This window comes from Bos taurus, chromosome 3 (assembly GCF_002263795.3).
Source record: "Bos taurus isolate L1 Dominette 01449 registration number 42190680 breed Hereford chromosome 3, ARS-UCD2.0, whole genome shotgun sequence".
Taxonomy (NCBI): domain Eukaryota; kingdom Metazoa; phylum Chordata; class Mammalia; order Artiodactyla; family Bovidae; genus Bos; species Bos taurus.
The window spans coordinates 112,558,037-112,575,545 of NC_037330.1; the positions used below are offsets into that span (position 1 = coordinate 112,558,037).

Sequence of the window (17,509 nt, forward strand, 5' to 3'; positions counted from 1 at the left end):
CCAAAGTATTAGAGTTTCAGCCTCAGCATCAGTCCTTCCAATGAACACCCAGGACTGATCTCCCTTAGAGTGGACTGGTTGGATCTCCTTTAGTCCAAGGGACTCGCAAGAGTCTTCTCCAACACCACAGTTCAAAAGCATCAATTCTTGGGTGCTCAGCCTTCTACACAGTCCAACTCTCCCATCCATACATGACCACAGGAAAAACCATAGCCTTGACTAGACGGATCTTTGTTGGCAAAGTAAGATCTCTGCTTTTGAATATGCTATCTAGGTTGGTCATAACTTTCCTTCCAAGGAGTAAGCGTCTTTTAATTTCATGGCTACAATCACTGTCTGCAGTGATCAGTGGAGAAATAACTCCAGAAAGAATGAAGGGATGGAGCCAAAGCAAAAACAATATCCAGTTGTGGATGTGACTGGTGATGGAAGCAAGGTCCAATGCTGTAAAGAGCAATATTGCATAGGAACCTGGAATGTTAGGTCCATGAATCCAGGCAAATTGAATTAGTCAAACAGGAGATGTCAAGAATGAACGTCGACATTCTAGGAATCGGCGAACTCAAATGGACTGGAATGGGTGAATTTAACTCAGATAACGATTATATCTACTACTGTGGGCAGGAATCCCTTAAAAGAAATTGAGTAGCCATCATGGTCAACAAAAGAGTCTGAAATGCAGTACTTGGATGCAATCTCAAAACTGACAGAATGATCTCTGTTTGTTTCCAAGGCAAACCATTCAGTATCACAATAATCCAAGTCTGTGCCCCAACCAGTAACGCTGAAGAAGCTGAAGGTGAACGTTCTATGAAGACCTACAAGACCTTTTAGAACTAACACCCAAAAAAGATGTCCTTTTCATTATATGGGACTGGGATGCAAAAGTAGGAAGTCAAGAAACACCTGGGGTAACAGGCAAATTTGGCCTTGGAATATAGAATGAAGTAGGGCAAAGGCTAATAGAGTTTTGCCAAGAGAACGCATTGGTCATAGCGAACACCCTCTTCCAACAACACAAGAGAAGACTCTACACATGGACATCACCAGATGGTCAACACTGAAATCAGATTGATTATATTCTTTGCAGCCAAAGATGGAGAAGCTCTATACAGTCAGCAAAAACAAGACCGGGAGCTGACTGTGGCTCAGATCATGAACTCCTTATTGCCAAATTCAGACTTAATGAAGAAAGTAGGGAAAACCACTAGACCATTCAGGTATGACCTAAAATCCCTTATGATTATACAGTGGAAGTGAGAAATAGATTTAAGGGACTCGATCTGATAAATAGAGTGCCTGGTGAACTATGGATGGTGGTTCGTGACATGGTACAAGAGACAGAGATCAAAACCATCCCCATGGAAAAGAAATGCAAAAAAGCAAAATGGCTGTCTGGGGAGGCCTTACAAATAGCTGTGAAAAGAAGGGAAGTGAAAAGCAAAGGAGAAAAGGAAAGATATAAACATCTGAATGCAGAGTTCCAAAGAATAGCAAGGAGAAAGCCTTCCTCAGCAATCAGTGCAAAGAAATAGAGGAAAACAACAGAATGGGGAAGACTAGAGATCTCTTCAAGAAAATTAGAGATACCAAGGGAATACTTCATGCAAAGATGGGCTCAATAAAGGACAGAAATGGTATAGACCTAACAGAAGCAGAAGATATTAAGAAGAGGTGGCAAGAATACACAGAAGAACTGTACAAAAAAAATCTTCACAACCCAGATAATAACGATAGTGTGATCACTGACCTAGAGCCAGACATCCTGGAATGTGAAGTCAAGTGGGCCTTAGAAAGCATCACTACGAAGAAAGCTAGTGGAGGTGATGGAATTCCAGTTGAGCTATTTCAAATCCTGAAAGATGATGCTGTGAAAGTGCTGCACTCAATGTGCCAGCAAATTTGGAAAACTCAGCAGTGGCCACAGGACTGGAAAAGGTCAGTTTTCATTCCAGTCCCAAAGAGAGGCAATGCCAAAGAGACGCTCTTAATACTTTTGTAATAGCTATCCCACATGTAATTATAAAAGCTGAGCAAGATGTCAAGGAATCAAAACAGACAAAAAATAGCACCAAAGTAATCGAAGAAGGGCTGCTCTTAAAAAACCAAACGTTTGATGTGGAGGTTGACACCTCGTTGCCTTAGGGTTCTCCCTCATCTGCACCATTAGAGCGTGTAGTTCTCTGCTGCTTAGTGTAGCTGTGAGATCACACAGCAGTGGCTACTACCTAAGTCCAGTGCAGCCAGGACCTCTGCAGCATTTTGCTTTAATGTTTAAGAACAGTAATAGATTTTTTATTAGTGGATTCTATTTTTAGAACAGTGTTAGATCTTCAGAAAAATTGGGATGGTAGTACAGTTTCCTGCTTACTAGTTTACATTATTATGGTACATTAATTATGATAAACCAATGCTGACACGTTACTAAATTAATATCGATGCATTTTTATTAACTAAAAAAGCTTTTCTTCAGTTTTCCCCTCATGTCCCTTTTCTGTTTGAGGATTTCATTCAGAATCTTGCGTTTAGTTGTCCTGTCTCCTTAGCTTGTTCTTGGCCATGACAGTTTCTCAGATTTTTTTTTTTTTTTTTTTTGAGTTAAGCCACTTTAAGGAATACTGATCAGTATATTGTAGGGTAACCCTCTATCAGAGTTTTTTTGAAGTTTTTTTTTTTTCCCATAATTAAACTGGCGTTGGGGGTGTTGGGAAAAGATCACAGAGGTAAAGTACCATTTTCATCACATGCCAAGGGTATATATTAGCACCATGATGTGTGGTTATTAATGGTGACATTGATCTCCTGGCTTTAGTAGTGCTTATCGGGTTCTCCACCATACTTTTCCCCTTTACTGTATTCTTTGGAAGGAAGTCACCACGTTCAGCAGTCCACACTTACAGATGTAGGTTTTTGTTTGTTGGTTAGATTGACACAAAACTAGAGATTACCTGCTTTTGCTTAAGTTCTTAATTGAAACTCTTTTAGAGAAATCTAAATTCTTCAGAGGTAGATAATTTCCAGGTTAGAGTGTATGTTAATGCATTATTTGGTTTATTTATTCAACAGTTAATATATTCTGATAATATACCATATGCTAGTTACTGTGATTGTTTCCTGCTCAAGTCCAAAACTTTCTGAGAAATTGTTTCTGCCCTCAAGAAGCTCACAGATTATGTAGGTAATGATTTTACAAGAAATAAATGCCACATTGTAGATCTTTCAACTGAAAAATCAAAATATTGACCTAAAATTGGCTAAAACAGCAGATAACATTATTGCCTCACCTATCGAGGTAATCTGGAGATAAGGCAGCTGAACATGAACTTCAGTGACTCAGTGATATGGCTGAGAGTCCAGGTGCTTCGCGTGCTCCTCCTTTCATGTCCTGGTGTGCTGCCTTCTTCCCTCATGGTTCACACTCTGCTCTGCCATGTCATGCTGTGCTGACTTTTAAGTGCATGTTTTTTACCTGATGGTTGGTAGTGTTGGATACCATACTGTACCCAGGAAGGGTGTGGCCCTTCTCTCGGGCTTCTTGCCTTTCCTCTGGGAAGAATATCTTTTCTAGAATCAGCCCTTTGGCCTAAATTAGATTACATGGTTGTCCCAATTTACACTGGAAGCTTAAAAAGCAAAGCTTGGCATTTTAAACCTTGGATGTGACAGGAGACTCTTCTCTACAAAGAAGAAGACCGAAAGGAATGGTTGCTGCATAGGTAATAATAGTTGCTGTCACCGGTTGGCCAAGAGCATCCAGAGAGAGGAGGACAAAGTATAGTTGAGTGTAAGCAAAAGACACAGGGGACATCTACCTCCTGAAGGCAAAGAAAGTCCTCGTAGAGTAGCTGATGTCTGTCCTGAGTTCTGGAGAATGGAGGATCATGTGCTGCCCGGATAAGATAGAGCTTTGCAAGGGCTGTAACCAGCCTCCACCGAGGGAGGCCAGGAGAACTCCAGGGGGCACATGGAATGGTTTTGAGGGAGAGAAGCAGAAAGAAAATGATCCAGGTACTGCTGAAAGTAGTAGAGGGGTAGAGGATGTGTGAGGGGGAGATCTCCCAGGGACCTGTGAGCCACCAGGGGTGAGACCCTCAGATGGAATTAAGTGGTTTTGTGAAGTCGCTTTGGGTCCGGCATTGGCTGAGGCTTTTCAGATAGTTTCCTTGCAGGTCCTGACAGCTCTCTGCACCCAGCACCCTGAGGAGCTGGCTCTGCCTCAGGGTTGGAGCAGGTTCAAGGGATCTTGCCTGAGGTTGTGGTGATCTCTTAGAGATCAGTATTACCACAAATGTCCAAAGTGATGTTCCTTTTATGTAGAAATTAGGAAATAAATGAAGCATGATGTTATCCGGTAAGCACGCCTCTGACCGAAGCCTTGAAAACTGACTCAGGTTTGTTTTAAAACATAATTAAATTTTATTATTTACTTTTCCTTCTGGGAAGGAAGAGGAGGCTGCGAAATGGGCCCGGGAAGAAGAGGAAGCCCAGCGTCGGTTAGAGGAGAACCGGCTACGGATGGAAGAGGAGGCAGCCAGGCTGCGGCACGAGGAGGAGGAGCGGAAGCGGAAAGAGCTGGAGCTCCAGCGGCAGAAGGAGTTGCTGCGCCAGAGGCAGCAGCAGCAGGAGGCTCTCCGGAGGCTGCAGCAGCAGCAGCAGCAGCAGCAGCTGGCTCAGATGAAGGTAAAGCCAGGCGCCGACCAGGCCACCGGTCAGAGGAGCTGCTTGCCTGCATTTGTGGTTGGGTGGATGCTGGCAGTGCGATAGCATAAACTATTCTTTATGTTAAATATTGAGACTTTGGTTTTTTGATCAGCAAAATATAACGATGCATTTAGAGAAGGGAAGAATAAGTAAAAGAGGCTACTACATGAGCAGCAACATAAGCAAAAACCAAGTGGATCTGTATGGTTCATAAATTTAAACATTGGCACCTACTGTATCAATTCAGCAGTGCTAAGGCAAGAATAAATGAGACAAGGCAACTGTCCCCAAAGAGCCCATAGACTCATGAGTGCCAGAAACTCAAACATTTGGGTGTGTAAGTAGGAACCATCATACAGGGCTTGAAACATAGCTGACATGGTTATTGAACGGTGGATTGAGGTGATGTATGCAAAATGAGGTTTTAGGAGAATTCAAAGCCTTATTTGAAATAGTAGAAAGTGAGACTGGGAAACCAGTAAAGAGAGTGTGATGGTGGTGGTGAGAATGAATAGGGCCAAGATGAGAACTGGCTGACATTAATGAGCAAGACTTAGTGATGCTCTGAATCTGAGGGATGAGGGCAAAAGTTGGAATGGCTCTTAGATAGTAGGCCTTCCGTGACTGGGAAAGTAGTAGAACTGTTGATGAAATAGGAGTAAGTGGAGAGGGAGGAGCAGATATATGGTAGGGTCTACAAAACTTCTCGTGGAGTATATGGCTGGTCATGAGGCTTAGTATCTCCTATCTTCAAGGAGCTCGTAGGATAAAGACATAAACAGAAAATTGGAATACAGTGGAGTAAGTGCAGTGAGTGAGGGAGCTCGGAGCAGTAGTTCTCAGGGTGTGATCACCTGGGAATTTGTTGATATTGTTCAGTTGCTAAGTTGTGTCTGACTCTGTGACCCCATGGACTGCAGCATGCCAGGCTTCCCTGTCCTTCACTATCTCCCAAAGTTTGATCAAACTCATGTCCATTGAGTTGATGATGCCATTCAACTGTCTCATCCTCTGTCACCTCCACCTCCTCCTGCCCTCAGTCTTTCCCAGCATCAAAGTCTTTTCCAGTGAGTCACCTCTTCGCATCAGGTGGCTGAAGTATTTGAGCTTCAGCTTCAGCATCAGTCCTTTGAATGAATATTCTTGGTTGATTTCCTTTAGGATTGACTAGTTTGATCTCCTTTCTGTCCAAGGGACTCTCAGGAGTCCTCTCCAGCACTGTGGTTCAAAAGCATCAATTCTCTGGCGTTCAGCCTTTTTTATGATGCAACTCTTGAGCATCTATACACAACTACTGCAAAAACCACACGTTTGACTTATATGGACTTTGTCGGCAAAGTGATGTCTCTGCTTTTTAATATGCAGTCTAGGTTTGGTTTGTCATAGCTTTTCTTCTAAGGAGCAAGTATCTGAATTTCATGGCTGTAGTCACCGTCTGCAGTGATTTTGGAGCCCAAGAAAAAGTCTGTCGCTATTTCTACTTTTTCCCCATCTGTTTGCCATGAAGTGATAGGACTGGATGCTATGATCTTAGTATTTTGAATGTTGAGTTTTAAGCCAGCTTTTTTACTCTCCTCTTCCGCACTAATCAACAAGTTCTTTAGTTCCTCTTCACTTTCTGCCTTTAGAGTGATATCATTTGCATATTTGAAGGTGAAAAGTTTTAGTCACTCAGTCGTGTCCGACTCTTTGCAACCCCATGGACTGTAGCCCCCCAGGCTCCTCTGTCCATGGAATTCTCCAGACAAGACTACTGGAATGGGTAGCCTTTCCCTTCTCTAGGGGATCATCCTGACTCTGGGATTGAACTGGGGTTTCCTGGATTTCAGGCAGATTCTTTATCGTGTGAGCCACACCACATATCTGAGGCTATTGATATTTCTCCCGGCAATCTTGATTCCAGCTTGAATTTCATCCAGCCTGGCAGGTACATTCTTGGGTCCTACCCAGACTTACTGAATGAGAACCTCTTGGAAATGGAACCCAACAGTTGTGTTTGAATAAGCCCTCTAGGGCTTCTGATGCTCACTGATAAGTGAGACCCACTGCCCATCTGAGGCGTTTGGGAAGCTTTCCTGAAAGAAGATAACTTCCGAACTGAGCCATGAAGGGAGTGAAAATTTAAATTTAAAGAAAAAAATAAACGTCAAACAGCCAGTTTGGAGAATGGAGGGGGTTTGTGAGAGCAGAATGAAGTTGCTGGAGAATGAGCCATGAGGTTCCTATCTAGGCTTCATATCTAGCGCTTGAATTGCTAGGTCATGTGATGCCAGTGTCTTTAATGGTTTAAGGAACTGCCAGATTGTTTTCTGAAATGGCTGCACCGTTTTGTGTTTAGTGGTTGAGGGTTTAAGTTTCTTCACATCTTCATCAATCTGTATTATCTGACTTTTTGATTATAGCCATCCTAGTAGGTGTGAAATGATAACTTGTAGTGATTTTGGTTTGAATTTCCCGATGACTAATGATGTTGAGTATCTCTTTATGTGTTTATTGACCATTTGTAAATCTTCTTTGGAAAAATGTCTATGTAGGTCCTTCACCTATTTTTTAAACTGGGTTCTTTTTATTATTGAGTTTTTTAAGTTCTTTATATGTTTTAGGTATTTGAGTTCCATATCAGATGATTTAAAAATATTTTCTCTTATTTGTTTTTTCCCACTTCCTTGACAGTGTCCTTTGATGCACAGAAGTTTTACATTTTGATGAAGTCCCAATTATCTGTTTTTTTCTTCTGTCGCTTGTTCTTTTGTTATATCTAAGAATTAGTAAATTTGAGGTCATAGTTGTACAGAATCCTATGTTTTCTTCTAAGACTTTGTAGTTTTAGCTCCCTAATCTATTACGTGAGGTGAAGGTTTGACTTCATTCTTTTGCTTGTCATTTATCCGATTGTCCTATTTTCACCATTTGTTGAAAAGACTATTGTTTGTCCATTGAATGGCTGCAGCATTCTCCTTAAAAAATTGGACACGTAGATTTGTTTCTGCACTCTGAATTCCGTACAGGTGATCTGTATGATCACTGTGCTAGTAATACACTGTGTTGACATTACTATTGCTTTGTTGTTAAGTTTGGAATCAGAAAGTGAGTCCTCCCAATTTGTTCCTTTTTCTCATAAATTTTTGGCTCTTCTGTGTTTCTTTAAATTTAATATGGATTTTAGAATGAGTTTGTCAGTTTCTGCAAAGAAGCCAACTGGGATTCTGATAGGAATTGCATTGACTCTGTAGATCAGTTTGAGGAGTTTTGGTATCTTAACAATACTTAGTCTTCTGATCTGTAAACATAAGATGTTTTTATGTTCATTTAGATCTTGAACTTCTTTCTCTGTTTTATAGTTTTTAAGAGTATAGTTTTTGTACTTCTTTTGTTAAATTTATTTTTAAGTATCTTGTCTTGCTTTCATTGTAAGTGAAATTTTCAAAATTTCATTTTCAGATTGTTCTTTGTAAGGGTATAGATGTGCAATTGATTTTTGTATACTGAGCTTATATCCTGCCGTCTTGCTGGACTGATTTATTAATAGTTTCTTAGTGAATTCATTAGGATTTTCTGTATCATGTTATCTGCAAATTCTGAGACCAAGAAGCAGCCTACAGTTTAGCCTGTGTCTCCAGTGAATCTGACAGTTACCCCCTAACTGCCTTTTACCCCAACATCCACTGATGTTGAAAGTTCCCTTAGGCTTCTACTCCTCCTTCTCCACACTCTGTTGCTAATGAAGTTAGTTTCCTTTGAGAAGAGATCTGGAGCTCTCCCTATTCCGATCTGTTCCTCCCACCTCATCCTCAAGGCCAGAGTTCCCTGAGTCGCAGCTCTGGAGCTGAGAACAGTGGTGGTGGTGGTTTGGTTGCTAAGTCATGTCCGACTCTTGTGACCCCATGGACTGTAGCCCGCCAGGCTCCTCTGTCCATGGGATGCTCCAGACAGAAATACTGGGGTGGGTTGCCATTTCCTTCTCCGGGTCCGACCCAGGAATCAAACCTGGGTCTCTGTTTGATTGTTACAGGCAGACTCTTTACCTACTGAGCTAGGAGGGAATTGCTCTCGGAACAGTGGCACCCACTTTTTCAGTTAAGCCCTTGGGGAGGGACCTGAGCCTCAGGTCTCCTTGGCTTACCTTTCCTGGTGGCGTGGAACCTCTGCCTTTCAAACTATAGGGCAGTGGCAGTCAGGGCCCCCATGGTCTCAGGACACCCAGGTTCAGTCCCTGGCTCGGAAAGATCCCCTGGAGAAGGAAATGGCAGCCCACTCCAATATTCTTGCCTGAGAAATACCATGCAGTCCATGGGGTAGCAAACGAGTCAGACACGACTTGGCAACTAAACAACAGTCTCAGTAGCTCTATGCAGTTTCCATTCCATAAGTGGAGGCTAGACATAAGCAAGCTCCCATATCTCAGCAGTGCTTGTCTCTAACTTAGCCTTTGCAACAGGCAGCTGGAGCCAGGATGAGAATTGCTAATATTGTGCTCTTTCCGGGAAACCAGCCCTCTGCCTGGCAGCCGAGGGGAAAGAGGGAGGCCTGTGTTCTTGGCTCCCCTCATCTGAAGTGCTGGCTGAGCTGGAGGTTGGGAGAGCCGTTAAGTCAGGGCACAAGTCCTACAGACTCTCTGTTTTTACATTTCTTAAGGATTGTTCTTAATACTTCTTAAAGAAATGTTACTTAAAAAATGGTGTTGAAAAAGTAAGGTAACAGTATCAGAGCAGGGGGCAAATGTAAATTTTCAAGTATCAGTGAAGGATATTAGGCATTCAGGGGTCCAAAAATGTCCCAAATTCCCTACTGTTTGCTTGTCACTTGGGAGAGAGTTGTTCTGAAAAGTGTGATTGACAACCTTCAGTTCTCTGGGCAGTACAGGATGTTGGTTGAACTGGAAAATGCCCTGAGGCAGTGTTGATGGAGTGATGGGATAGCATTTCTTATGCACAAATAAGACTTAAGGGAAATGATAGAGATCTGTCATGTGAAGGAGACTTAGATTTGTTCTGCATTACTCCAGAGAAGAGTCTTGTGAATCATGAGCAGAAAGTACAGTGAAGTATATTTTGGCACAAAATAAAGGAGGGTTTCAGAGGTGCCTGTAAGGGGAACAGGCCATTTCAGGAGGCAGTGAATCTATTCTTGGTGCTGGCTGAGTTTCTGCTGCAGAGGACTGGCGATTGGTTCCTGGGTATGGTGGGGTGATATAGCCACTGGGATTTTAGACAACAGTGGTTGCTGACTGATTGCATCAGAATTACAAAAATATGCAAATTCTCTGCCTTTATCTTTGACTATTCATTGAACATGGGGACCAGGATGTCTCCGTTTTTACAGGCCTTCTGAGTGATGCTTGCTGCAGTTTTGACAGGACTTTCCAAATGTGTCATTTCCTATGGAGAGGAAGAGTTTATTTGTGCCCCACTTTTCCTACTTGGTACCCCGTCTTTCTCTCCTAGCTCCCTTCTGTACCTCTCTCCTCCCAGAACACAGGTGCGTGTAAGAGAAGTGCCCTTACTACCCACCACTGGGCAGAACATGTTGAGGGGTGCTCAGTATGTTGAGGATGTTCAGTAGTGTTGAGGGCTCTCGTTTGGAGAGCTGTCCAGTAACATCATTGACAGTTTAAGCTGCTTTTACCCTTATCCCATCAGTTCCAATTTTAGAGATTCCTACTGAAGAACCTTTCTATTTTGGCATTTTGTTTTGATCCACACACACGTGCTGTTTTTATTATCTGGTTTCAATTTGGTTTTTGTTGTTTTTGTTTTTAAGAGCCATAAGATGTGTGAAAATTGAGTGAATCTTTTTCTGGCCCAGAAAGACCAAGGAATTCCCTTAGAAATAATCAAAATTTTGAGAACACTAAAGTATACAGGACTCATGTGTACACTTGATTTTAGTCGATAATTTTAAGGGATAGGAAAAACAGAATTATCGATTAAAACCGATTTTGTGCTCATGACTAGAAGCCACAGCCTGGTTAACTCCCTACTGGGAAAGGCTGATTGAAAACCGTGCCTGGCATCAGCTGCCCACCTCAGCTTTCCCTTCAGAACAGGGTATCGTGTCCTTATTACCTCCTTGGATTAAAAACTTAGTGATTCTTTTGTTTCATTCTCTCTCTTTATGGCTGTATATTGGAGTATATATCAGTGGCAGGTATAACAAATTTGCAATTTCATGAGAGTAAATCAGATAAAAGTGTATTGATGTATTTTGGGCTTCCCTGGTGGCTCAGTGGTAAAGAACTTGCCTGCCAATGCAGGAGATGCGGTTTCAATCCCCGGGTCAGGAAAAACCCCTGGAAGAGGACATGGCAACCCAATTCCATATTCTTGCCTGGAGAATCCCATGGACAAAGAAGCCTGGCGGGCTACAGTCTATGGGATTGCAAAAGAGTAGGACACCACTTATGACTAAAACAACAATAATATTGATGTGTTTTAAGTTGTTTTAAAATAATCTTGTGACAAGAGAAAATTAAGTAAAAGAAGCAAAACTGATTGGTAGAGTAGTCATGTAAAAGGATCGAAGAAGGCAGTTTAAATTGAATGTTATAAATGGAGCGGAGGGAAGCATGAAGGTTCTGGCTGTACACAATGCATTGTTGCCCCTCCGTTTCCTAGCCATGTGTCTGCATGAACTCTTCTGCCTTCTTTTTTTGCTAGCTTCCTTCTTCTTCAACGTGGGGCCAGCAGTCCAATACGACAGCATGTCAGTCCCAGGCAACGCTATCATTGGCTGAAATCCAAAAACTAGAAGAGGAACGAGAACGGCAGCTTCGAGAGGAGGTAAATTTTAAAAGTGATCTAGACAATCGGTGATTCAGAATAGCCAGTGTGCATTCTGGATTAGTGGCTACTTGTCAGAGTTGCTGTGTATCTGAATTAGATATTTATTTTTCAGCTCTTTAGCCTGTATGATGGTCACTAGCAAGTATGAAGGCTCTAATAGAAATAACATTAAGATTGGGTACAGAAATGTTCTGTTTCCTTTACCATGGCTCTTGAGAGAATAGCTCAGAAACAAAAGTTACATGGGTATTTCAGAATGGGGGATGAGTTTTGTGCGGATAGCCTCTTAAAAATTTGACACTTACAATGCAGAAATTTTTTTCTCTAAAGGGTACTTGGTTCTGACTAACCTAGAAAACCTTAAAATATGACAGAAATACCATCTCTCTGCTTGTTCGTCTACATCCTGTAGTTCCTCATTAGAATAGAGAGGATACAAAAGAGTGAAAGGGGCTGGGGGGCGGCAAAACATAGTTCTTGACAGAAAGGAAAAAACAAGGAAGTGGAATGGTTTGGCTCAGCATACACTAGCTGAGTGCCATCTGTCCATTGTGTGTTTGCTGCTTGTGTGGATATAGTTGAGTCTCAGACAGACAGAATTCTCTCCCTCCATAAAGCTTACTTTTAGTTGAAGAGACAGGGACATGAAAAGACATACAGAGTTCTAGAAGGCAATATGTGTCAGAAAGAAAAATAAAGTGGAAAGGGGCGTAGGAAGAAGATTGGGAGTTAGTGATAGTATTGGTGGTGGGTAGCAGTTGATTGTCTAGTTTTAGGTGTGCTGACTGGGAAGGCCTCTCTGAGAAGGTTGCATGAGGTAACTAAGTCTTAATGGAAGTACTGTACATGGGTATGATTTGAGGCAAAGCAGTCAGTGTGTTCGAGAATGCAAGCTGTCATTCTGGATCTGGGTGGTGTGGTTCACTAAAGGCCGTGAAGAGCGTCTGTGCATGTTCACCGTGTGGTGTGCATGACATCACCCAGTAGGTTAAAAGCTTTCTTCACCTTAAAATTTACCATGTTTCCTACCCTCCTTCAAAAGAAAAAAGGCTGAGCTTTCTCTGAAAGCATCTCTCTTTTCTCAAAAGTTAACAGCTGGATACAGAGCAGAGTGTAGCTTCCTCCTCCAAGGCTAGAAATTCTTCCAATAATTTTGGTCCCTGCTAAATAAAAAAAAAAAATAATGGTCATCAGAGTTGGAATCACAGGTCTTGGTTCTTGTTCATATCTTTGTCTGTTAGAAGTTAATAATTGCCTTGTGTTTTCATTTGATTTTCTTTGAACAGTTAAGTCTGTGCACGCTTCAAAATGCATAAAGTGCCACCCAGCAGATAGTATCCGACAGTTCTATTTCATTCTTTGCCTGGCAGTGTCCTTTCCAGGACCCTCTAACTTGTTCAGATCTGAACATGCTTGACTTGCTGCACTGGTGTGCTCTGTTTCTCAACATTTTGTCATCTGCATGTTGTCCTAGGTGGCGTTGATGGTAAGGAATCCACCTGCCAGTGCAGGAGACGTAAGAGACGAGGGTTCAATCTCTGGGTTGGAAAGATTCCCTGGAGGAAGAAGTGTCAGCCGCCTCTAGGATTCTTGCTTGGGAGAATCCCATGGACAGAGAAGCCTGGTGGGCTACAGTCCATGGGGTCACACAGTCGGACAGACTGAAGTGACTTAGCATGTACACATATTTCTTTCCATCTCGTTCTCTGTTGTCTTTTGTGATGGAATATTTTCTCAATCTTTTCTTTCAGTCCTTCTATTGAACTTTTAATGTATGCTCTCTTATTTTAAAGTTCTTAATCCATATATTGTTCCCTCTTAAGTATTTGTGTTTATAGTCTCTTATTCTTGTTCTACTGAATACAACATCTAAACTCTAAGAATAATACTTACTGATCACTCCTACTTCCCCTTGTTTCTGTTCCAACAGAATTCTGTTTGATTTGGTCTTTGGCTTTCATCTTACAGGCTGGGCTGTTTGTTCTTATTTAGGAATAAGGCACTGAGGAGCTGTCAGGAGGTTCTGGTGCATGTGGCACTTTGCTGGGCTTTGCTGTGATGGTGTCTATAGTGGTTTCTTCCATTCAAATCCCACCATCTGTTGGTATCTGTAGGTGTATTCTCTTACAGTAGGTCAACCAGCTTTCCTATAGAATAATCCCACTTAACTGGTTCAGCCTGTTTAAAAAGGAAAGTTTTAATTTTCTGCTGGGGAGAGGTGAGGGATAGCTGCCAAGTGTGTTGGGTGGGGAAGGTAGTCAGGGTCTTGATGTTGCTTTTTACAGACTTGTCTTCCTTTGTTTGAGATAGCCATGCCTGTAATTCCGGAGCTTTCTGTATGAATTGACCTGTTTCTGAGCTTCCTTTTACTTGGTTTCAACGTATTGGGTCTGTTGTATTGGCTGTCTTTATTTGCTTGCTTTCCACCTTTTAAAAACTTTTCTGTTCTCTTTGTCTTTAAAGTTTATGTTTTAGAAAAAAATTATTTTTGTCATTTTGATAGGACTTTGGAAATAAACATATTACATTTTTATGCTTAATCAGAAGTCCTATTTAATTTTTAAGAAGTAATTCTTAATCTCTGTCTATTCTCGTCTCAGTCCTTCTGACTGTTTCATCTGTATTTGCAGCAGAGTAGTTAACTGTAGTTGTTTAGTTGCTTCCCAGGTGGCACTTGTGATAAAGAACCCACCTGCCAACACAGGAGACGTAAGAAACGTGGGTGTGATACCTGGGTTGGCAAGATCCCTTGGAGGAGGGCATGGCAATGCACTCCAGTATTCTTGCCTGGAGACTCCCATGGACAGAAGAGCCTGGAGGGTACAGTCCATAGGATCACAGAGTCAGGCACAACTGAAGCGTCTCAGCACACACACTTCTGTTGTGCCTACAGCAGAGGCGCCAGCAGAGGGAATTGATGAAAGCTCTCCAGCAGCAGCAGCAGCAGCAACAGCAGAAACTCTCAGGCTGGGGGAACGTCAGCAAACCTGCAGGCACCGCAAAGTCTCTTCTGGAGATCCAACAGGAAGAAGCCAGGCAGATGCAGAAGCAGCAGCAACAGCAGCAGCAACACCAGCAGCCAAACAGAGCCCGGAATAATACGGTGGGTCCGTATTATAATACCTGAGCGGTTGTTGTGTGGACTGGCGGTGTGAGTTATCTGTTCTGACTAGTGGGCTCTCTTTTTGTCTTTTTAATGTTATTAACTGTAGTTATTTGTGTCTCCTTCTTTAACAGCATTCCAACCTGCACACCAGCATTGGGAATTCTGTTTGGGGCTCTATAAATACTGGTCCCCCTAACCAGTGGGCCTCTGACCTAGTCAGTAGTATCTGGAGCAGTGCTGACACTAAAAACTCCAACATGGGATTCTGGGATGATGCAGTGAAAGAGGTGGGACCTAGGAACTCAACAAACAAAAATAAAAACGCCAGTCTCAGGTAGGGCTCAAAGCGATTGACCTGTGTTCCTTGGTGGATTGGGGGAGGAAGGGCATGTGAGGAGTATGATACTGGGTGGCCAGAGAAAGGTAGTTATTTAGTTTTTACTTACTTTCACCTATATCCTGGCATATAAGGTGATAGTTTGATGATTGTTTTTCTTCCCTATGGAAACACATCGGTATTATTACTAGTGGCTCCTTTGGTTGCTGGACATGGAGTCTATTGCCTGTCACGTGGTAAATGCTTAATATTTTTTGTTACTGCTCTTGAATATTTCTCTAAGGTGGTCTCTAGATTCTAGCATTTTCTCTAAAATTTTAAGTTAGAGTATTATAAACACTTAAACTGTTTTATTTTTATGATGAATTTGTTACATCTTACATTCATCTTTCTTTTTGTTGAACAAGCATGGGTTTTAATGTTAAGTCATGAATTCAAATCCCAGCACTAGCACTTAACGAGCTGTGTGACCTTGGGCAGGAGGGAACCTCTTTGAGCCTCAGTTCCCTCATCTGTAAAATGAAGATAACAATAACAGCTTCATGGGTGTGGTTGTAAAGGTTAAGTGAATACGTGTGAAGTAGTTAGTAAAGTGCCTGGCACATAGTAACTACTTAATAAATGGTAGTGCTGTCAGAATATTTCTTCTCAATTAACTGAGGGCTTAATGTGTGATGAATAGGACACTGAATAACATGTTGAGCATCTTTGCCAGGCACTGTGCTCTAGGCCTTTGCATATAGTATTTTTATTCCTTTTAATAACCCAAAGAAGTATTAGTATCATTTTACAGATGAGGAAACTGAGGCTTAGCAAAATTTAAAATCTTACCAACGGACACATGAGAAGAACTTAATAATTTCTCTGAAAAGAAGCCCGTATTCACAAACTAGAATGTATTAACCGAGGCTAGATTTTAATAGGTAGTGAGTAAACTCCCCCATCCCCAACCCCAGTATTTCACTTTTTTGTTTTTGGACTTTTGTTTGTTTGTCTGTTTGTTTTCATTTTCGGAGCCAAGAATTGGATTGCTGGACGGCCATCCAGTGTTGCCAAGACATTATCTATGTATGGTGTTAGAGTGTGATTATAACAGTAACAGTTCCTGGGAATATAATACCACCCTATTGTTTTGCTTTAGTAAATCTGTAGGTGTGTCTAACCGGCAGAATAAGAAAGTAGAAGAAGAAGAAAAATTGCTGAAGCTCTTTCAGGGAGTAAATAAAGCCCAAGATGGATTTACCCAGTGGTGTGAACAGATGCTTCATGCCCTTAATACGGCAAATAACTTGGATGGTAAGAACTGGGGAGGGAAACCCAGCATGTGGAATGGCAGAGCAGGCCCCACAAAGAGTTAGGAAATTGAAATGATGGGCCAGCCTTCAGGAGGTGAAGTCTGATGGAGGTCAAGTCCTGCACCTACTGTAAGAACTTGACTCTCTTACAGCATTACTTGTGAGAAAAGTTCTGTAATACTGTGCTGAACTAGGTTACCAGTGGACACCAGGGTAGCTGCAGGCTGTCCTGTGATGGACAGGGCAGAAGAGATCACGGTTCTCTCCTGCTCATTTTTGGGGAGCATCACCAGATGAACAAAGGAGACTAACTGTTACACTGGAGACCTAGGTCAGCCTGCACGAGAGAAGACTGAGGTGCCGTGAGAGTTCTCCCCTTCCTGCCTTTGGGGGCAGGGGTGGGAGTCGTGACTGAGCAGGTAGACATGCTTTGTATGGGATAAAGCTGAGACCTATAATGTATGCAAATGAAAAGGTTTCAGCGCAGTTTGAAGAAAAACTTGCTGCTTGTTGGTTGTTCACAAAGAGAATTGTCTACCTGAGATGGAAGCAAATACTTCCCTCACCCGCAAATGTTCGAACAGAGACCAGTCAGGTCGGTGTGGACGGGATTCCCATAACTCGTGAGGTTTGCTCAACTAGTCCATCTCTGATGTCTTTTCTAAAGCCAGAAACCTTAAAAAAAAAAAAAAAAAAAAAAGGCAGGAAAAGAATTGAAGGGTTCCTTTGCAGCAGTGTGACATAGCTGATGGTCAGAACGAGTCAGAAAGCAAGAGCGAAAAATAGTAATGGCTACCATCCATTAAGCACCTACCATGTACTAGGCACTTTTTGGGGGTTAATACGTGTTATCCTAGTGATGTTAATTTTGGCCATAACTTAACCTTTACAATGTCAGTGATGTTATCCCCGTTTTATAAATTAGGAAACGGAGGCTCAGGAAGGTTAAGTAGCTCATCAAGGTCACACAGTGAGCAAATTTCAGTCAAGTTTTAAACCCATGTCTGTCTAACTCTGATACTTGGACTTTTCTCCTGCACCACACTGCTTCATGTCGAATTTTTCTGTGTAAACAGAGGTTATCTCAGTGAAGCAAAAGGAGGCTGCAGCTTTATCTTCAGTATCTGTTATAGTGCCTGGCATATACCATGGCACTTAAAACATATTGACTGAATTTAAAGAAGAGAAGAAAGGAATCCCCAGATTAGTCTTAGGGAAGCAGTTGTTTCCATCAACATAGTTTCTACCAAAATAACATTTAGTGAAACAAATACACGTGTGATACCTT

The 17,509-nt window shown here is 42.0% G+C and overlaps 1 protein-coding gene across 9 annotated transcripts in view; it reads left to right on the forward strand.

Moving 5' to 3' along the window:
* GIGYF2 (GRB10 interacting GYF protein 2) overlaps positions 1 to 17,509 on the forward strand; it is a 129,360-nt gene that overhangs the window by 103,084 nt on the left and 8,767 nt on the right. For 7 of the 9 annotated variants that reach the window (XM_024986645.2, XM_024986654.2, XM_024986639.2 and 4 more), the window contains 5 exon segments: positions 4,444 to 4,680; positions 11,358 to 11,480; positions 14,377 to 14,586; positions 14,721 to 14,923; positions 16,068 to 16,222. In XM_024986645.2, coding sequence (XP_024842413.1) covers positions 4,444 to 4,680; positions 11,358 to 11,480; positions 14,377 to 14,586; positions 14,721 to 14,923; positions 16,068 to 16,222 — 928 coding nt within the window. 9 annotated transcript variants of the gene reach the window in all.